Source organism: Aethalodelphis obliquidens, unplaced genomic scaffold, assembly GCF_003676395.1.
Source record: "Aethalodelphis obliquidens isolate GAN/ISIS:26980383/991018 unplaced genomic scaffold, ASM367639v1 scaffold4, whole genome shotgun sequence".
NCBI classification, from domain to species: domain Eukaryota; kingdom Metazoa; phylum Chordata; class Mammalia; order Artiodactyla; family Delphinidae; genus Aethalodelphis; species Aethalodelphis obliquidens.
This window is the reverse complement of record NW_020837948.1, coordinates 3431483-3450791: the sequence shown is the minus strand read 5'-3', so window position 1 is coordinate 3450791 and position 19309 is coordinate 3431483. Positions and strand designations below refer to the sequence as shown.

Genomic DNA, 19309 nt, shown 5'->3' with positions numbered 1-19309 from the left:
CTTTGCTGTGCAACAGAAACTAACACAGTATTGTGAAGCAATTATACTCCAATATATATATATATATAAAAAAAAAAAAAAACACTTCTCCTTACTCTGTACCTTCTCCCCACCTGGCACCTTTCACCTTTCACCCCCTTCAACCAACCTAAAGTGACCCTCTCTTATGGCATCCTGCTCTTATCCTACTTAACGCATAGCACAATTTATATGATACTTTCTTTATACCCGTCTTTTCCAACAGACTTTAATCTCCACAAGGGTAGACTGTGTCCATTCATCACAGAATTCCAAACACACAGCAGTGTCTGGCAAGTGGAAAGCACCATAAACACTTGTTTAAGAAATGATCGCAGACCCCAACTTCGTGAAGTCTGAATGAATGACATTTAACCCACCATCAGCAGTGCATGGGAGCCCCTTTCTGAGAACCAGTCCTGCCAATGTGATGACAGGATGGACTCAAGCCCAAAAGCCCTTCATCACCATCGCCTTCACAGATGGCCTCCCTGGTACCCGCCAAGAGAAGGACACTAGTTCCAGGCCGGAGGGGAGCCCCGACGCTTTGCCCTCCACTTGGGAATCCTCATAGCCATGGAGGTTTGAGCCAGAGCCTCCTCTCTCATGTCAGGTAAATGGGAAGCAGGACACCCCAGCACCCCAGCTGCAGCAGGACCACGGAAATGACAGTCCGGAAGAGGGGCCTTTCACTCTTCAGTAAGACAGCCACATTCATTTCAGTGTGTACCCATGAACAACATCACTTAAGAGTGCGCCTTGGAAAGGTACCAAGGTCCCCAGACTAATTAACTTTCATCTCTCCTGTCCCTCTGTTCACGGAAGGCCTTGCCGGCTGCCCATCCCCTCTGTGAGGGACATTAAAGACAGGATATTAGCTTGAGAACCTGCTATTTAAAACAAAAGCACACCTACAGACAGCCTCGGATGCACATCTAAATCATCCCGAGTCCATTTTCTGGCCCCAGAACCCTCATGGTCGGTGCCCCAGATAGGCCCTACTCTGGCGCCTGATATCCATCAAGAATGTCTTTCACGGTTCATTGGTTGAATTAATCTGATGCAAAATGTCTAAACTGGAAACCCGTGAGTTGGGATCTTGATGAGTTTCGGCAGAGCAGCAAGTGAGCCACAGTAGATTTATTAATAACAAAGGTGAAGGAAAGAAGTTTAAGAAAATTAAAACAGAAGTAAGTGAAAGGGGAAAAATCAATCAGATCACTTCTGTAGAAGAAGATGATGTGTCCCGAGGCCACACCGGCCTTGCTCCCCTGGACACCAGGACACTGCTCTCCCTGGATCCTGGAAAGTGGCCCAGAATGTGCAGGCAACACACAACTTCGGGGAGTTGCAGGGGACTGGAGCTTGTCTGCTTCCTTATGCTTAAGGGCAGGTGTGCTCATAAAACGATTCACACCCGTGCGCCACCCAGCAAGCCTTGAGCCCTGGTGGAAATCATGCCTTACAATGACCTCTCCAAAACCTGCACACCCCCCTTAACCTCCTCTTTCTAATCCATCTCAATTTGATGCGTAAAACATGCCACTCCGTGCATTCCTTAACATGCAGGGGCACCAGGAAGCACAGCAACTGCAGCCTAGTGATCTGGGGCAGAACCACAGAGCAGGGTGGTACACTCAATGCTTTCTAACAGAGACGGGGAGGAAATGAGAGCGGCGTTCGATCAGTCCCTGTCACAGCCACTCCCATCTCCACAGATGCTTGGCTCACTAGCCCTCCAGCAGCTTTGCATCTGGGCACAGGCACCTTCTGAGAATTCCACCACAAAACATTCTCCATCTCCTCCAGATAGTACCTGGTTCAAAAAAAAAAAAAAAAAAAAAAAAAAAAGACAAGGATCCAGTGCTTTGGGGTCCATTAGAAACTGAACTGCCCCCTCTGGAAGGAGGCCCCGCTCCAGCAGCGCAGCCCAGGAGGCAGAGATGGCAGACTGGCGGAGGATGCTGGAGAGGATGCTAGCAGGGCAGAGGCTCTGATCCTAGAGAGACTCACCCAGAAACTGCCCAGCCAGGCAGAAGGCCACGAGACAGACCAGGAGGCCTCGCCAGGTAACCCTGCCCTCATCCACTCTCGTCTTCAGACGTGACACTGCTTTGGCACCGGAAGTGTGATGTTAAAAAAAAAAAAATGAAAGGAAACCAAGGCAGGGCAAGATATGAGTCTGGGACATTTCACTGGCAGTCGTGATTTTAATATATTTTAAATGCATTTATAAAACTTGCCTAGTGAATTTGCCTTCCAATGTAAGATCTGCCTCTCACTCCTCTCCCCTGCTCCAGGGGACTACAAATTCCACACAATTATTCACACCTCCGTTATGAATTGTTTTCTACTCTCTGCTGCTTTGGTCCTCAAGCTCGTCTAATCAACACCCTCAGCTTCAGAGAGGAAAATAAAGGCAGAGAGTAGGTAACTGGCTTGCTTGAGCTGTGAAACCTTGCTCAGTGAAGGCCTCAGAAGCAGCTGGGTCCTCACGGGCAGAGGCATAGAGTCCTTCTGTTCTTTAAAAAAAAAAAAAAAAATGACTGCGGTTGAAAGTAATTAAATATCTCTATGTTTAAGTGACATGTGGTTTGAATGACTGCTTTTGGAAAAACCACAAAGGGAAATAGTGCATCCAGAATTATTGCTTTTGGCACAGAAAGGAAGAAATGGGGTTAATACCCGGGCCCTCACCAATCGCTCTGTAAGGGGCAAGAGTTAGGAGACACGGTCCCAGGCCTATGTGTCACGGGCATCTAGGATCAGGAACAGATTGGCTGGTGGGCTGGTGCAGCACTGCAGGCAAAAGCAGCCAGGGAGAGCTCATACCCATAGCTCTGCAGCAGAGGAGGCTGTATGGCATCCCTCCATTCTGGTTCCAAACCTACCCCTTACGGCCCTGTGCAACCAAGGGAATTCCTTATGGAACCTCAGTAGTCCCATCTGTAAAATGGGGATCATAATACAGACCTACAGACTGCTGTGGGAAATCAGCAAGGATGCTTCTGCTAAGTGAGCCTAACATGGTAGGTGGTCAGCGAGTGGCAGCTCTGGAACCAACCACTCTCCCTATGTTTCCCTCAGTGCCCAGTGGTAGGTATTTGCAATACAACAGACCACAGTGGTGGTTTCTCTGTTTAGAAAGGTGACTGACTCAGAAGTTGGCCCAAACTGAAAACTCAGCTGCACTAATTCCACAAGTAGCCTAGAAATAGCACCAAGCCCTCATCAGCACGTTACCCAGAGAAGATGGCAAACGAAGATCCCTCGAGGTTAGCACAGAACGCAAGGCAATTCAAAGGCCCCTCGGAGAAAGGGTATGAGCTATACACATATAAAATCGTAGCAAGGGATGTGCGCATTATCACAATAATTGGAAACAACGCCTTGAATTGCGAAGCACCAGAAAGCCTAGGACTCACCCACCTTCCACGTGGCCGTGTGTCTCCCAAACTGAGACAGGCGTATGTGTATAATCGACCTGTTCAAAGCCTCTGTAGCAGGAGGCAGTGCTTTGTTGTAAAACAAAACTGAGATGAAATAACCGTCATCCTTTCAAATATCCTCTGAGTGTTTCGTATTTGAGGCACATTCTGTGATGTAATTCTCTCTGACCTCAGACACTTTGATTCCTTTTTTCACGTTCACATAAAAGACTGAGAGCTCTCCGACTGGTCTACTGCACTGCCAGCCTCGACTGGATCTGAATTCTTCACTGGTGCAGAGAATTCGTTGTTATTCCAGATAATTAGGAAGTAGAGATAAAGGGCCATTACGTTAGAAGGCCTGGCCCATTGGGAAGACCAGCTGTTGGCTCCTTATTTAAAAACAGATTAGTTCCCACTGCTCCCAGAAGGCTTCCAAGGGCACACTCAGACACCGAAAGTCCCATCCTGACATCCTTTCCTCCCAGTCACAATGCACGTGCAGAATTTGAGAATGTAGCTTATATGGAAGGCTTAAAACAAATGCTTCAATTTTCCATTCTCCAAATGAAAATCAATGGCAACAGAGAGGTAAAATCGATGTTCAGCGCTCTGTAGGGAGAAGCCCTCCCCATCTCTCGCCCACCCAGAACAATAAATCAGAACGAGCCATCCCCCCGGCAGCGAATTCCTAAGAGCAGATCCCTCTGCAGGTAGTGTCAGCTTCTGTCCATTTTTTCCATAAATCACCCCCTAAGAGGGTATTTTCTTTAAGAAGAGCTAAGAGAATATTTTTAAAACTTAAGTCAGAAAGGGTAACACATTGCTGCATTAAAAACTCTTCTTCCCCAAACAGAGCCATTTGCCAATAGGACCTTTGGCATCTAAGAGCAGAGTCTGACTTAACTGTTACCCTAAGGTCCATTTTGTAATATCAAGCATTAAAGAATGCTCAGGCATCCCAATGACCTGCTCCCCGAGACAAAGATCTGTTTTCTGTCACCATAGGTTAGCTTATACCCACTAAAATTTCATGTAAATGAAACTCATACAATATACATTTTTGTCTTCTTTCACTCAACATAATAATTGTAAGATTCGTCCATGTTACAGCATGTATCAATAGCTTATTCTTTTTTAACTGTTGAGTATTAATCCATTGCAATGAATATACCACAACTTGCTATCTGTTCACCTGTTGATGGACATTTGGGTTGTTTCCAGCCTCCAGTTATTACAAGTAAAGCTGCTATGAACATTTGTGAGTCTTTATATAGACATATGCTTTCGTTACATATTCTAGAAACAAACCTTTTGTTGGGCATATGTTTTGCAAATATTTTCTCCCAGTGTGGCCTGTCCTTTTATTAGTCTAACAGTGTCTTTTGAAGATCAAAGTTGTTACTTTTGGTTTTTTTTTTTTTTGGTACTCGGGCCTCTCACTGTCGTGGCCTCTCCTGTTGCGGAGCACAGGCTCGGACGCGCAGGCTCAGCGGCCATGGCTCACGGGCCTAGCCGCTCTGCTGCATGTGGGATCTTCCCAGACCGGGGCACGAACCCGTGTCCCCTGCATCGGCAGGCGGACTCTCAACCACGGCACCACCAGGGAAGCCTGTGCTGGAATATTTTAATTCCTGCTTTTAGATTACGTGACCATCGCCTATTTCCTGTTTCTTTTTGCTTGTCTACACTCTCAGTGTTTTCTCTAATGAGCATCAACTACTCTGATATCAACAATAAATTAGAATATTAAGAAAAAGTCATTTGAGAGAAGGCTTCGTGACTCCAGGCTGCCTTCACACTGCTCTTAAGTGTATAAATGGCCCCCTTGGAGCACCTAAAAGACGAAAAAGCTTCCAAGAATTTACCCTCTCCCAACCCTGCTCAATACTGCTCAATAGCAGGAAAAGATGAAACAGAGAACGTCCAAAGAGAATCCTCCAAAGGGAATGTGAGTTTAGCTGAAGCCTCTCAGTGAAACCAGCTACAAACCCAAATGCCATTCTAATAAAGGGGGAGCGTTCCAGCAGGGCTTGGGGGGAGGTGCCCCACGTGGTCCCCCAATGAAGTTGCTCGTCCAGCCGCCCTGACACTGTGTAGCCACAGACCCACGTGTCAAACCGCTTCTCCACTCACTCCACCTCCGAGGGCGAAGAAAGCTAATGAAATTCTCCCACGGGTGCGCTTACTGTCCTCCTGTCTCAGTCCGCTTGCAAAGACAGCCCAAATCTGTAGCCGTACGAGCAGCCCCAGGCCGACCCCGCTGCCTCTCCACGTGTGTGCGCTCCTGACTGTCTGGCGGGCGGGATTTACCTCTCGAGCGGCTGCAGAGGCCAGACTGGCTGATGGGATTGCTTGCAGATGTTTCACAGAGAGAAACATTACTTCCCTGATGGATGAATAAATAGAATTGTCAACATGGCCTCCCTGGTCAGAGGCGACCCCTAAAGTATAATGAGGAAGGACAGATGTTTCATGTGGGAAGGGGTCCAGGACTCTAAGAAGAGGTGTGCACTGGGCTGGTACGGGCTGAGTAATTCGGCCTCCCAGAGGGAGGGAGGGGGAAGGCTAGACCCACAACTACAGCCACCACCATTGTAGAGCCTCTCGCCGGTGCAGGCCACCGCCCAAATCCTGATGGCAGAGTGGGCACGCCCCTCAGTCAAAGCCTCCTCTGTGAGCTGTTTTTCCAGTGAATGAAGGGTACCTATCATCAGGAATGTCATCTTCTTCCAAGTCCTCACGTGCTGTGAATCACAAAGCGGGCAGCAGGCTTCCTCGGGAAGAAACTCCAAAGGGCAGAACAAGAAAGTGGGCAGGGCCCCTGGAGTGAGCTACTTTTTCTCAGGAGCATGCAAATTGAGGGTTTTCTGGCTGACCTTCCAGAATGAATCAGACAATAATATACCTCTTACCATAATTGTTTTAGTAATTGTAAGGCTGGTTGTCATTATGTGACATTATGGACTACGTACCTTACACCCCTCCATCTTACTGACCTCTCACAAAATGAAATACATACAAAACGTCCTAAGCAAAGGATTAGCAAAGCTTAACCACTGGTAAACCCTCTCTGCAAGAATTACTAACGGATGTATCCCAGCAAATGGTAAAGAGGAAAGGGGTAAGTACTTTCATTAAACCCATTTTACAGCTAAGGAAGCCCAGATTCAGAAAGGTCAAGTAACTTGCCAAGGTCACATAGCTAGAAAGTAGCCAGCCCGGAAATGAGCTTAGAATGCTGTCATTCCCAAATCTATGCTCTTAACCACTGTAATTCTGTGGCCACCAGGAGATGCAAGAGATGAGAATTACGCTTCCAACACAAGCAAAAAAGTGGTGGTGCTTCCAACACAGAAACAAGGCATGCCCAGAGAAACACCACTGACACCTGGATATGCCCAAATACCAGTGAGGTTGCTGCCTCTGTCTCAAACAGATTTGAGCTTATAAATAAAAATCTCTTGTCTGGGACTTATAGAAAGGGCTGTATTCTAGAAGGAAACAGGCAATGGACTATCCGTGTTATACACACACACACACACACACACACACACACACAAACACACACAAAACCACATGGCTGAACAATACAGCACTTTTCCAAAGAGTATATGGTATTTGCTGCAAAAGAGGCCACATCTTCCCTCCTTCAGAGAAGGAAGAAGTCATGTGTGGCAGGAGAATCTAGGAGAGTTTTTTCAGAGTATGCATGCCTTAAAAGTATTTTTGAATAACAACAACAACAACAAATGTTTTTCACATCCCACTCTGCAGTGAACTTGATTTTTCTTGAGGGTAGGAATAGGGTCTCTTGTTTACCTCTGTAGCCTCAGGGCCTAACACAGGCCTGGCACATAGTAGGTACTCAGTACCTTTTTGTTAAATGACAAGGAATGAATGGATAGAACGACGAGGCCAAAACATGGTACTGACAAAAAACATAAGCTTTGGAGCTCGAAGGTCCTGGGTTTGAATCATGGCTGCCACTTACTAGATATACAAGCAAATGACTGACTCCTCTCTCTGCCTCAGTTCTCTCATTTTAGAATGAAGACAAAAATAAGTACCAACTTGGCAAAATGGATGAAGGAATTCAAGGATGCAGGTTCTGAGCACAATGCCTGGCATATGCTAGGTTTCAGGGGTGAGATCTATCTTTGCTTCCAGGGAGAACACTCCAGCCTGGGGGAAGAACAAAGCACATTACAATACCTCGAATCTCATTTTTATGGAGACAAAGCTTGACTATGTTGAGGTGACCACAGAGACTAGGTCTGTTGCTGCAGTGCCAGGTTTGCAGGGGCAGAGTGGGCAGGGGCTCTGCTCCATGCTGTCAGGCTACTCCCCGGGTGCTGATTCTCTGCTGGACCACAATGTCAAGGATGGGAGCTCCCCACACACGTTCTGTGGAAACCATGGACAGGACTGAGGTATATTAAAGTGTGTCCCAAGAGGGGCAGCCAAACGGGCAAGAACTGCTCAGACATCAAGAAGTAAGAGGTGGTTGGGACTTCCCTGGTGGCGCAGTGGTTAAGAATCTGCCTGCCAATGCAGGGGACGCGGGTTCAAGCCCTGGTCCGGGAAGATCCCACATGCTGTGGAGCAGCTAAGCCCGTGCACCACAACTACTGCACCGCACGCTAGAACCCGCGAGCCACAACTACCGAGCCCATGTGCCACAACTACTGAAGCCCGCACGCCTAGAGCCTGTGCTCCACAACAAGAGAAGCCGCCACAATGAGAAGCCTGCGCACCACAATGAAGAGTAGCTCCCACCCGATGCAACTAGAGAAAAGCCCGCATGCAGCAACAAAGACCCAACAGAGCCAAAAATAAATAAATAAATAAATTTATTTTTAAAAAATAAAATAAAATAAAGAACTAAGAGGTGGGACAGCACCCAATCTGCATGGTCCCAGGATCAAACTGGAACCAAAGAGCAAGTTATAGGGAGGCAGATTTCAGTGGGAATTGAGTTCCAGAAAGGCTGCTTTCTTTGCCTAAGGTTATGGTGCAGTGCAGGTGAATAGCAGAGAAAGTCGCCATATCTAAGTGTGTGTAACTCTAATGCCCATCGCAACACCTCTCCATCGTACAGGTAGTAAAGGGAGAAGGGCGAAAATGACACTAAAATCACCTTTCTCCCACCCCCACCCCACCCAACTCCATTCTTAAAGCAAGCCTAGAGTCCAGGACTCTCCAACAAAGAAGCGTGAGCAAATCCAAAAGGAGCTTCGAGGAGGGGTGGGGAACCACGCAGCTAACAGGGTCTTGGTGCTCCGGCCGGGTGTCAGGCCTGTGCCTTTAAGGTGGGAGAGCCGAGTTCAGGACACTGGTCCACCAGAAACCTCCCAGCTCAGCATAATATCAAAAGGTAAAAGCTCTCCCAGAGATCTCCATCTCAATGCTAAGACCCAGCTCCACTCAACAATCAGCAAGCTACAGTACTGGACACCCTATGCCAAACAACTAGCAAGACTGGAACACAACCCCATGCATTAGCAGAGATGCTGCCTAAAATCATAACAAGGTCACACACACCCCAAAACACACCACCGTATGTGGTAGTGCCCACCAGAAACACAAGATCCAGCCTAATCCACCAGAACAGAGGCACAAGTCCCCTCCACCAGGAAGCCTACAAAACCCATTGAAACAAACTTAGCAACTGGGGGCAGACAACAAAAACAATGGGAACTACGAACCTGCAGCCTGTGAAAAGGAGACCCCAAACATAGTAAGTTAAGCAAAATGAGAAGACAGAGGAACACACAGCAGGTGAAGGAGCAAGGCAAAAACCCACCAGAACAAACAACTGAAGAGGAAACAGGCAGTCTACCTGAAAAAGAATTCAGAAAAATGATAGTAAAGATGATCCAAAATCTTGGAAATAGAATGGAGAAAATACAAGAAACGTTAAACAAGGACCTCAGAGAACTAAAGAGCAAACAAACAATGATGAACAACACAATAAATTACATTAAATATTCTCTAGAAGGAATCAATAGCAGAATAACTGAGGCAGAAGAATGGATAACTGACCTGGAAGACAAAATAGTGGAAAAAACTACTGCAGAGCAGAATAAAGAAAAAAGAATGAAAAGAATTGAGGACAGTCTTAGAGACCTCTGGGACAACATTAAATGCACCAACATTCAAATTGATAAGGGTCCCAAAAGAACAAGAGAAAAAGAAAGGGACTAAAAATATTTGAAGAGATTATAGTTGAAAACTTCTCTAATGTGGGAAAGGAAATAATCAATCAAGTCCAGGAAGCACAGAGAGTCCTGCAGAGGATAAATCCAAGGAGAAACACGCCAAGACACATATTAATCAAACTATCAAAAATTAAATACAAAGAAAAAATATTAAAAGCAGCAAGGGAAAAGCAACAAATAATATACAAGTGAATCCACATAAGCTTAACAGCTGATCTTTCAGCAGAAACTCTGCGAGCCAGAAGGGAGTGGTAGAACATATTTAAAGTGATGAAAGGGAAAAACCTACAACCAACATTACTCTACCCAGCAAGGATCTCATTCAGTTTCGATGGAGAAATGAAAACCTTTATGGACAAGCAAAAGCTAAGAGAATTCAGCACCACCAAACCAGCTTTACAACAAATGCTAAAGGAACTTCTCTAGGCAGGAAACACAACAGAAGGAAAAGACCTAGAATAACAAACCCAAAACAATTAAGAAAATGGTAATAGGAACATACATATCGATAATTACCTTAAATATAACTGGATTAAATTCTCCAACCAAAAGACACAGACTGGCTGAATGGACACAGAAACAAAACTCATATTTATGCTGTGTACAAGAGACCCACTTCAGACCTAGGGACACATACAGATAAAAGTGAGGGGAGGGAAAAAGATATCCCATGCAAATGGACATCAAAAGAAAGCTGGAGTAGCAATTCTCATATCAGACAAAATTGACTTTAAAATAAAGGCTATTACAAGAGATAAAGAAGGACACTACGTAATGATCAAGGGTTCAATCCATGAAGAAGATACAACAATTGTAAATCTTTATGCACCCAACATAGGAGCATCTCAATACATAAGGCAAATACTAGCAGCCATAAAAGGGGAAATCGACAGTAACACAATCATAGTAGGAGACATTAACACCCCACTCTCACCAATGGACAGATTATCCAAAATGAAAATATATAATGAAACACAAGCTTTAAATGATACATTAAACAAGATGGACTTAATTGATATTTATAGGACATTCCATACCCAAACAACAGAATACACTTTCTTCTCAAGTGCTCATGGGACATCCTCCAAGATAGATCATATCTTGGGTCACAAATCAAACCTTGGCTAATTTAAGAAAATTGAAAACATATCAAGTATCTTTTCTGACCACAACGCTATGAGACTGGATATCAATTACAGGAAAAAGTCTGTGGAAAATACAAACACATGGAGGCTAAACAATACACTACTAAATAACCAGGAGAGCACTGAAGAAATCAAAGAGGAAATCAAAAAATACCTAGAAACAAATGACAATGAAAACACGACAACCCAAAACCTATGGGATGCAGCAAAAGCAGTTCTAAGAGGGAAGTTTATACCAGTACCATCCTACCACAAAAAACAAGAAACATCTCAAATAAACAACCTAACCTTACACCTAAAGCAATTAGAGAAAGAAGAACAAAAAACCCCCACAAAGTTAGCAGAAGGAAAGAAATCATAAAGATCAGATCAGAAATAAATGAAGAAGAAATGAATGAAACAACAGCAAAGATCAATAAAACTAAAAGCTGGTTCTTTGAGAAGATAAACAAAATTGAGAAACCATTAGCCAGACTCACCAAGAAAAAAAGGGAGAAGACTCAAATCAACAGAATTAGAAATGAAAAAGGAGAATTAACAACTGACACTGCAGAAATACAAAGGATCATGAGAGATTCCTACAAGCAACTATATGCCAATAAAATGGACAACCTGGAAGAAATGGACACATTCTTAGGAAAGCACAACCTTCTGAGACTGAACCGGGAAGAAATAGAAAATATGAACAGACCAATCTCAAGCACTGAAATCGAGACTGTAATTAAAAATCTTCCAACACACAAAAGCCCAGGACCAGACGGCTTCACAGGAGAATTCTATCAAACATTTAGAGAAGAGCTAACACCCACCCTTCTCAAACTCTTCCAAAAAATTGCAGAAGGAGGAACACTCCCTAACTCATTCTATGAGGCCACCATCACCCTGATACCAAAACCAGACAAAGATGTCACAAAGAAAGAAAACTACAGGTAAATATCACTGATGAACATAGATGCAAAAATCCTCAACAAAACACTAGCAAACAGAATCCAACAGCACATTAAACGGATCATACACCATGCTCGAATGGGGTTTATCCGAGGAATTCAAGGATTCTTCAATATATGCAAATCAATCAATGTGATACACCCTATTAACAAATTGAAGGATGAAAACCACCTGATCATCTCAACAGATGCAGAAAAAGCTTTCAACAAAATTCAACACCCATTTATGATAAAAACCCTCCAGAAAGTAGGCAGAGAGGGAGCTTACCTCAACATAATAAAGGCCATATATGACAAACCCAGAGCCAACATCATTCTCAATGATGAAAAACTGAAACCATTTCCACTAAGATCAGGAACAAGACAAGGTTGCCCACTCTCACCACTATTATTCAACATAGTTTTGGAAGTTTTAGCCATGGCAATCAGAGAAGAAAAGGAAATAAAAGGAATCCAAATCAGAAAAGAAGAAGTAAAGCTATCACTGTTTGCAGATGACATGATACTATACATAGAGAATCCTAAAGATGCTACCAGAAAACTACTAGAGTTAATCAATGAATTTGGTAAAGTAGCAGGATACAAAATTAATGCACAGAAATCTCTTGCATTCCTATACACTAAAGATGAAAAATCTGAAAGAGAAATTAAGGAAACACTCCCATTTACCACTGCAACAAAATGAATAAAATACCTAGGAATAAACCTACCTAAGGAGACAAAAGACCTGTATGCAGAAAACTATAAGACACTGATGAAAGTAATTAAATATGATACAAACAGAATTAGAGATATACCATGTTCTTGGATTGGAAGAATCAACATTGTGAAAATGACTATACTACCCAAAGCAATCTACAGATGCAATGCAATCCCTATCAAACTACCACTGGCATTATTCACAGAACTAGAACAAAAAATTGCACAATTTGTATGAGAACACAAAAGACCTCGAATAGCCAAAGCAAACTGGAGAAAGAAAAACACAGCTGGAGGAATCAGGCTCCCTGACTTCAGACTATACTACAAAGCTACAGTAATCAAGACAGTATGGTACTGGCATGAAAACAGAAATATGGATCAGTGGGACAGGATAGAAAGCCCAGAGATAAACCCATGCATGTATGGTCACCTTATTTTTGATAAAGGAGGCAAGAATATACAATGGAGAAAAGACAGCCTCTTCAATAAGTGGTGCTGGCGGAACTGGACAGCTACATGTAAAAGAATGAAATTAGAACACTCCCTAACACCATACACGAAAATAAACTCAAAATGGATTAAAGACCTAAATATAAGGCCAGACACTATAGAACTCTTAGAGGAAAACATAGGCAGACATTCTATGACATAAATCACAGCAAGATCCTTTTTGACCCACCTCTTCAGAGTAATGGAAATAAAAACAAAAATAAACAAATGGGACCTAATGAAATGTAAAAGCTTTCACACAGCAAAGGAAACCATAAACAAGAGGAAAAGACAACCCTCAGAATGGGAGAAAATATTTGCAAATGAAGCAACAGACAGAGTATTGATCTCCAAAATTTACAAGCAGCTCATGCAGCTCAATATCAAAAAAACAAACAGCCCAATCCAAAAATGGGCAGAAGACCTAAATAGACATTTTTCCAAAGAAGATATACAGATTGCCTGAAAACATATGAAAGGATGCTCAACGTGACTAATCATTAGAGAAATGCAAATCAAAACTACAATGAGGTATCACCTCACACCAGTCAGAATGGCCATCATCAAAAAATCTAAAAACAGGGCTTCCCTGGTGGCGCAGTGGTTGAGAGTCCACCTGCCGATGCAGGAGACACAGGTTCATGCCCCAGTCCGGGAAGATCCCACATGCCGCAGAGCGGCTGGGCCCGTGAGCCATGGCTGCTGAGCCCGCGCGTCCAGAGCCTGAACTCCGCAATGGGAGAGGCCACAACAGTGAGAGGCCCGCGTACCAAAAAAAAAAAAAAAAAAAAAAAAAAAATCTACAAACAATAAATGCTGGAGAGGTGTGAAGAAAAGGGAACCCTCTTGCACTGTTGGTGGGAATGTAAATTGATACCGCCACTATGGAGAACAGTATCGAGGTTCCTTAAAAAACTAAAAGTAGAACTACCATACGACCCAGCAATCCCACTACTGGGTATATACCCTTAGAAACCATAATTCAAAGAGTCATGTACCACAATGTTCATTGCAGCATTATTTACAATAGCCAGGACATGGAAGCAACCTAAATGTCCATCGACTAATGATTGCATAAAGAAGATGTGGCACATATATACAATGGAATATTACTCAGCCATAAGAAGAAATGAAATTGATTTATTTGTAGTGAGGTGGATGGACCTAGAGTCTGTCATACAGAGTGAAGTAAGCCAGAAAGAGAAAAACAAGTACCATATGCTAACACATATATACGGAATCAAAAAAAAAAATGGTTCTGAAGAACCTAGGGGCAGGACAGGAATAAAGACACAGACGTAGAGAACAGACTTGAGGACACGGGGACGGGAAAGGGTAAGCTGGGATGAAGTGAGAGAGTGGCATGGACTTATATATACTACCAAATGTAAAACAGATAGCTAGTGGGAAGCAGCCCCATAGCACAGGGAGATCAGCTAGGGGCTCTGTGACCACCTAGAGGAGTGGGATAGGGAGGGTAGGAGGGAGACGCAAGAGGGAAGAGATATGAGGATATATGTATATGTATAACTGATTCACTTTGTTATGAAGCAGAAACCAACACACCATTGTAAAGCAATTATACTCCAATAAAGATGTTAAAAAAAAAAAGAAAAAAGCAAGCCTATTGGGGGGCTGTGTGTGTGTGTGTGTGTGTGTGTGTGTGTTCTTGCTTTACGTATTTCTGCAGGACTGAAGGCAGATGTAGCCTGAATTCAAAGGCTCCTTCCGTCATCTGTAAAAGCCTAAGCCCACTGAATGCTGGGAATGGGTGGGGAGTAAGGGACAAAGGCTTTAACAACCCTGAAGAGGAGGGGAGAGACTTCCCCTGGGCTGGAGAAATAGAAAGACACACTCTCAGAAGGAATGGTGGCCTAGTGGTCTTGAGGCAGCAGAACCCCACACCAGTACTCTCGGCCTGGCAAAGACACCCACGCCCCATGGAGCATGGAAGCAGACAACCCCCAGCCCCGCCAACCTCAAGGAACCTCCAAGGATTATCGTAGGGAGGATGTCAGTGGCAACCAGAAGACTAAAGGTACAGCCCCTGTTTTCTTAGCTAGAAGCTTCCTGGATCCTGAGGTCACCCCAGGAGGAGGAAGGGCCACCATAATCACCAGGAAGGGATTTTCTGTTCATCTGCTCAGATGAGGACTCAGAGTCAAATAAAGTTGATTCAAAGGAAACTAAGATATTAACTCTCTTTGCAAATATGTGTTTGAGAACTGAGATTCATACCACACAGCAAGAGTTCTTACACCACGTACCATATAAGACACAGATACAAACACCTGCTCCCCCTCTCTCCCTTGTCCCCCAGAGATCAGGTACCCCAGATCTGCTGGCTGGAGAGGACCTCACAGCCTGCGGCTTACCTGGGGAGCAGGTGCTTACGGCTGACACACAGGGCAGTCTGGTAGTCCTGGGTCACACACACCTTGTGAGGGCTGCATTTCACCTTTAGGCAGGGGTCTTTGGATGGGTCCAGAGCTGAGGCAAAAAGAACATGAAAAGAGGAGTTAGGACCTCCAGGGAAATCTAATTTCTATTTCTACTCAAATAAACAAGAGGGAAATAAACAGACCATGTGTTTGCACCCTGCACTGTTTACTTAGGCTGGCGGGGATGGGAATGAAAACCCACACGGTGGGGGGCGGGGGCGGTGGAATTCTGTGTCTATTCCACGTGGTTTTCTTCAACATCAGGAGAGTGATTCTTTTGTGCTTTGGGGAGTTTCAGTGTCTTCATCTTGGCCAGGAACTACTTTTAAAACTCCTTTAGAATCTTGTGTGCTCAGCGGACCAAAAGCCACATTTCCCTCTTCGCTTATTTGTCTGCTATTGCTTTTTATGACTTTGTGCCCAATTTTACTTACTTCCTACAACAGAAAGTCCCAGAGGACGGAGTTTTTTGGCTTCAGTTCCATCAACACGGACTGTGAGCACAAAGAAGCCATTTTAAGTTTTGTGAAGAACTTCAGGATGAACAAGACAAACTTATGACATAAACGGGTGGGGGGAAAGGCTGACACAGAAATATTTATTGTGCAAGGGGGAATCCGATAAGGGCCATGACAGGCATATAACATGATAACAGAGGTTGAGAGAAAAAGAGAGATCAATTTCTGGGGCAAGGATTAATGAGGCATTAATATGTGAATTGGATCTTAAGGGATGGGCAGGATTTTAGAAAGCAAAGCTAGAACAGGCAATCTAGGCAGGGCGGCCAGCACACTCCAAGGTAGACAGGCGTGGCTGGGCAATCCTAAGATATTTAGTCTGACTAGAAAGTGGGCTTTGTGGGTGGAAATAATGAGGCCGGGGGTTGATTCGACCAAGTCACTGGAGAAGGGTCTCCAAAGCCAGCAGATCATACCCTGCAGCATTTCCTAGAACAGGCAGGGCAGCGGGCCCCTGGCTAAGCAACACTCCACAGGTTGAGGTGTACACGCTCATCAGGGCAGACAAGAGGCCACAGGAAATCCTCTGCAAAACAAAAACAACGGTGCCATCTCCCAGCTCTGCGTCCTAAAGCCGATCAGGTGGCCAGCCTGTCGTAACTGCTCTCCACAGCCAGGCGAGGTCACGCTCCCCACGCAAACGTCAGTTAAACAAATCGGCGTCCCAAGCAGGGACAACTGCTACAAGAAACGGGAGGACTCCCATCAGACCCTGGGCCCCCCAGCAATCATGATCCCCCCGCACTTAGAGGAAGTCAGGATTCCCGTCAAACCACCCAGGCCCAGAATCGCAATGCCATTTTCTTCCCACGGCTGCTGGGAATTCCTCAAGGGACCTGAACACACTACACCCGAAGGTATTTCTTTCTGGGGCTTGAACCGCTCAGGGCGGCTCCCTCCACTGAGGCAGCTTCAGCCTCCGCAAACAGAAACCAGGGTGTATTCTCAGGCCGGTCAGGTGAGCAACGAGACCCAGGCCATGGTCCCAGGGGAGTCACCTGGCAGAGCCTACTCCCCAGCGGATGTGCCCGGCTGCCTGGGGCTTAGCAGCAGGAGATGGGCTGTAAGAGAGAGAGGCTAAAGCCCCAGGGACAGGGTGCTCACTCCGAGCTCCTAAGCTAAGGGCTTCGCCTCTGGGAAGTGAGTGGCTGGGGGCCTGTGTCTGCCCTCAGAGCCCTCCGAGGCTGGGCCTTTCAGAAGCTTGCAGCGGGAACTTCCTGATCCCAGGTGGAGCTCTCTTTCCTCCTGAGACGTCCTCACGAGAAGCCGGGAGGCTGGTGCGTCTCAGGCCAGTGGCCTTCTCCTTGTGCTTTGCCCTCCACCTTCACCCCAGGGCAGTAGTCCAGCCAGCTGTGACTTGCTTTCCAGGACTCAAGCAGCACCGAGCTAACAATGAATGACAATCAGATGGCTGCTGAGGATGACCATGCTGGCCCTTCACTGCCCCTTCTCACACTTCTGGCCACCACAGGATGAAGACATCCCTGGCAGCCTGGGCCACAGGTACCAAGTGAGGCATTTCCTGACAGGTGTCAAGCGCTGTAGAACGCTTGGGATTTTCACTGGAGTAGATCTCAGAGATGGCAAACACCAGGCTGGCCTAGGGTCTCAAAATCTGCAGGACCATATGACAAGATTTATTGCCAAATTTGAGCTTCTTCTTGCTTTTGCAGCCAACTTCACAGACATGCAGTGTCCACACTGGGATCCAGATGGCCTCAAGGGGCAGTGCAATCTCAAGGAGAGTAAGTCAGCTGAGCACAGCAGGGAGGAGCCCAGTGATCAAGGTGAATTCTGCCTTCACTGCTTCCTGACCTTCTATACTTCAATTTTCTCTTCTGTGAAATGGGATAATAGCAGTCCCTACTATCACTTTTGGTTATCAAGAGGATGAAATGAATGCATCATTGTAAGTGCTGAGAACAGACCTGAAACCTGTGAAGCACCTCATAGGTGTTTGTTATTTGTTGTGTGCCTGGATTTTGTTCGCTGAGTGAGCAATAAGCCTCCAAAATAACCAGAACAATAGCTCACACGTGTCCAGTGCTTTTGACATGCAGGCAGTGAACGAAGCCCTCTAACTGGATTACCGCACTTAATTCTCGCAAACACCCAAGGCGGCGGCTGCCATTCCTGTGCCCGTTGTACAAAGAAGATGAGAGGGGCGGATGGTATGTGACATCTGGTCGGTTGACTCCAGAACCCAAACTCCTCACCACGATACACCAGCAGCATGAAAATCACCTAGAGTCTCCTTTAAAAGGTGGATGTGGGGTCCCACCTTACACCAAGTATTGAGCCCAGATGTGCCATGCTCCTGAGAGGCCTTCAGGGCAGGCTCAGACTTAAGGAGTAAAAGTAAAGGGAAGCCAGGGGGTCTGGCTGGCTGGACCACACAGGATGCCCCGATGCGCCATACACGGCCCCAGTGCTCCCCGGAAGGTGCGGATGCCAACCCTGGGCAGTTGTGCCCTCTGCCCACCCCCTCTAAAATGCAGCAACCCCCCAAAGGAGTCACCTGACCCGTGGCTGTCAATTTTTTTTCTGCAACCTTGCTACATCTGTCACCCTACCGTTAGGCTAATACTATAGATCACGCTCCTCCAATTCTTAAGGCTAACGTTTCTTAAAAAAACAAAAAACAACTCCAACCAGAAATACTAATAAATAAAAATCATCAGCTATTTAACTTCATACACATACTTACTTAACAATTTGCATATAGAAATCAAGTCTGCTAAAAATTAATTACCAGGGTCTGAATACTTCAAACATGCATGGGAATTATTTAGAGTAAATGAACTTCACAGCACAACAAAACAGTAACAAATCAAGCTGTCAGCGTTTATTTAATCACCAGGACGCATCTTGTTTTTGAAAAACAGCAGTACTGGAATTGAAAGGGGATGAGGATGGTAAAGGAGCGTGCCACTTCCATGTAAATACTGCCTCTCAAATACACTTCTCCCAGCAGCCCCGAGGCTCGCGGTGACTGAAAGGCACCCACATCTGTACTGGGCAGGGCTGTGCGGCTCCACTTTCTAGAGGAAATGATAGGAGATCAGAATAATAAGTGGCATTTGAGAGGCCCTTTAATAAGGTGCAGGGAAATTGTGCAGGTGAGGAGGTAGGGAGAGAGGGCTGAGAGTTCATGATAACCGTTACCAGGGGTAGAAGCTTCCTTGTCAAGGCGCTAATGATTTCTGGAAACTGCGCTCCAAGTTCCTCTCTTCCCCAGCGCATGCTTGATGATAGGACGCGTCACTCCCCACAAGATGCCGAAGCCCTGCGTCCCCTCTACCTCTTCTACCATAATACCTGCAGGACTCATGTGGACTCAGACAAGAGACCAGGGCTTCCCTGGTGGCGCAGTGGTTGAGAGTCCGCCTGCCGATGCAGG

At 45.5% G+C, this 19309-nt stretch overlaps 1 protein-coding gene across 2 annotated transcripts in view; it reads right to left on the bottom strand.

Annotated features, from left to right (window-relative positions):
* The window catches only part of SPOCK1 (SPARC (osteonectin), cwcv and kazal like domains proteoglycan 1), a 555545-nt gene that overhangs the window by 157282 nt on the left and 378954 nt on the right, over window positions 1-19309 (bottom strand). For both annotated transcript variants that reach the window (XM_027096742.1, XM_027096746.1), the window contains one exon: window positions 15326-15440. In XM_027096742.1, the coding sequence (XP_026952543.1) occupies window positions 15326-15440 (115 nt within the window). The remainder of the gene's footprint in view (window positions 1-15325; window positions 15441-19309) is intronic.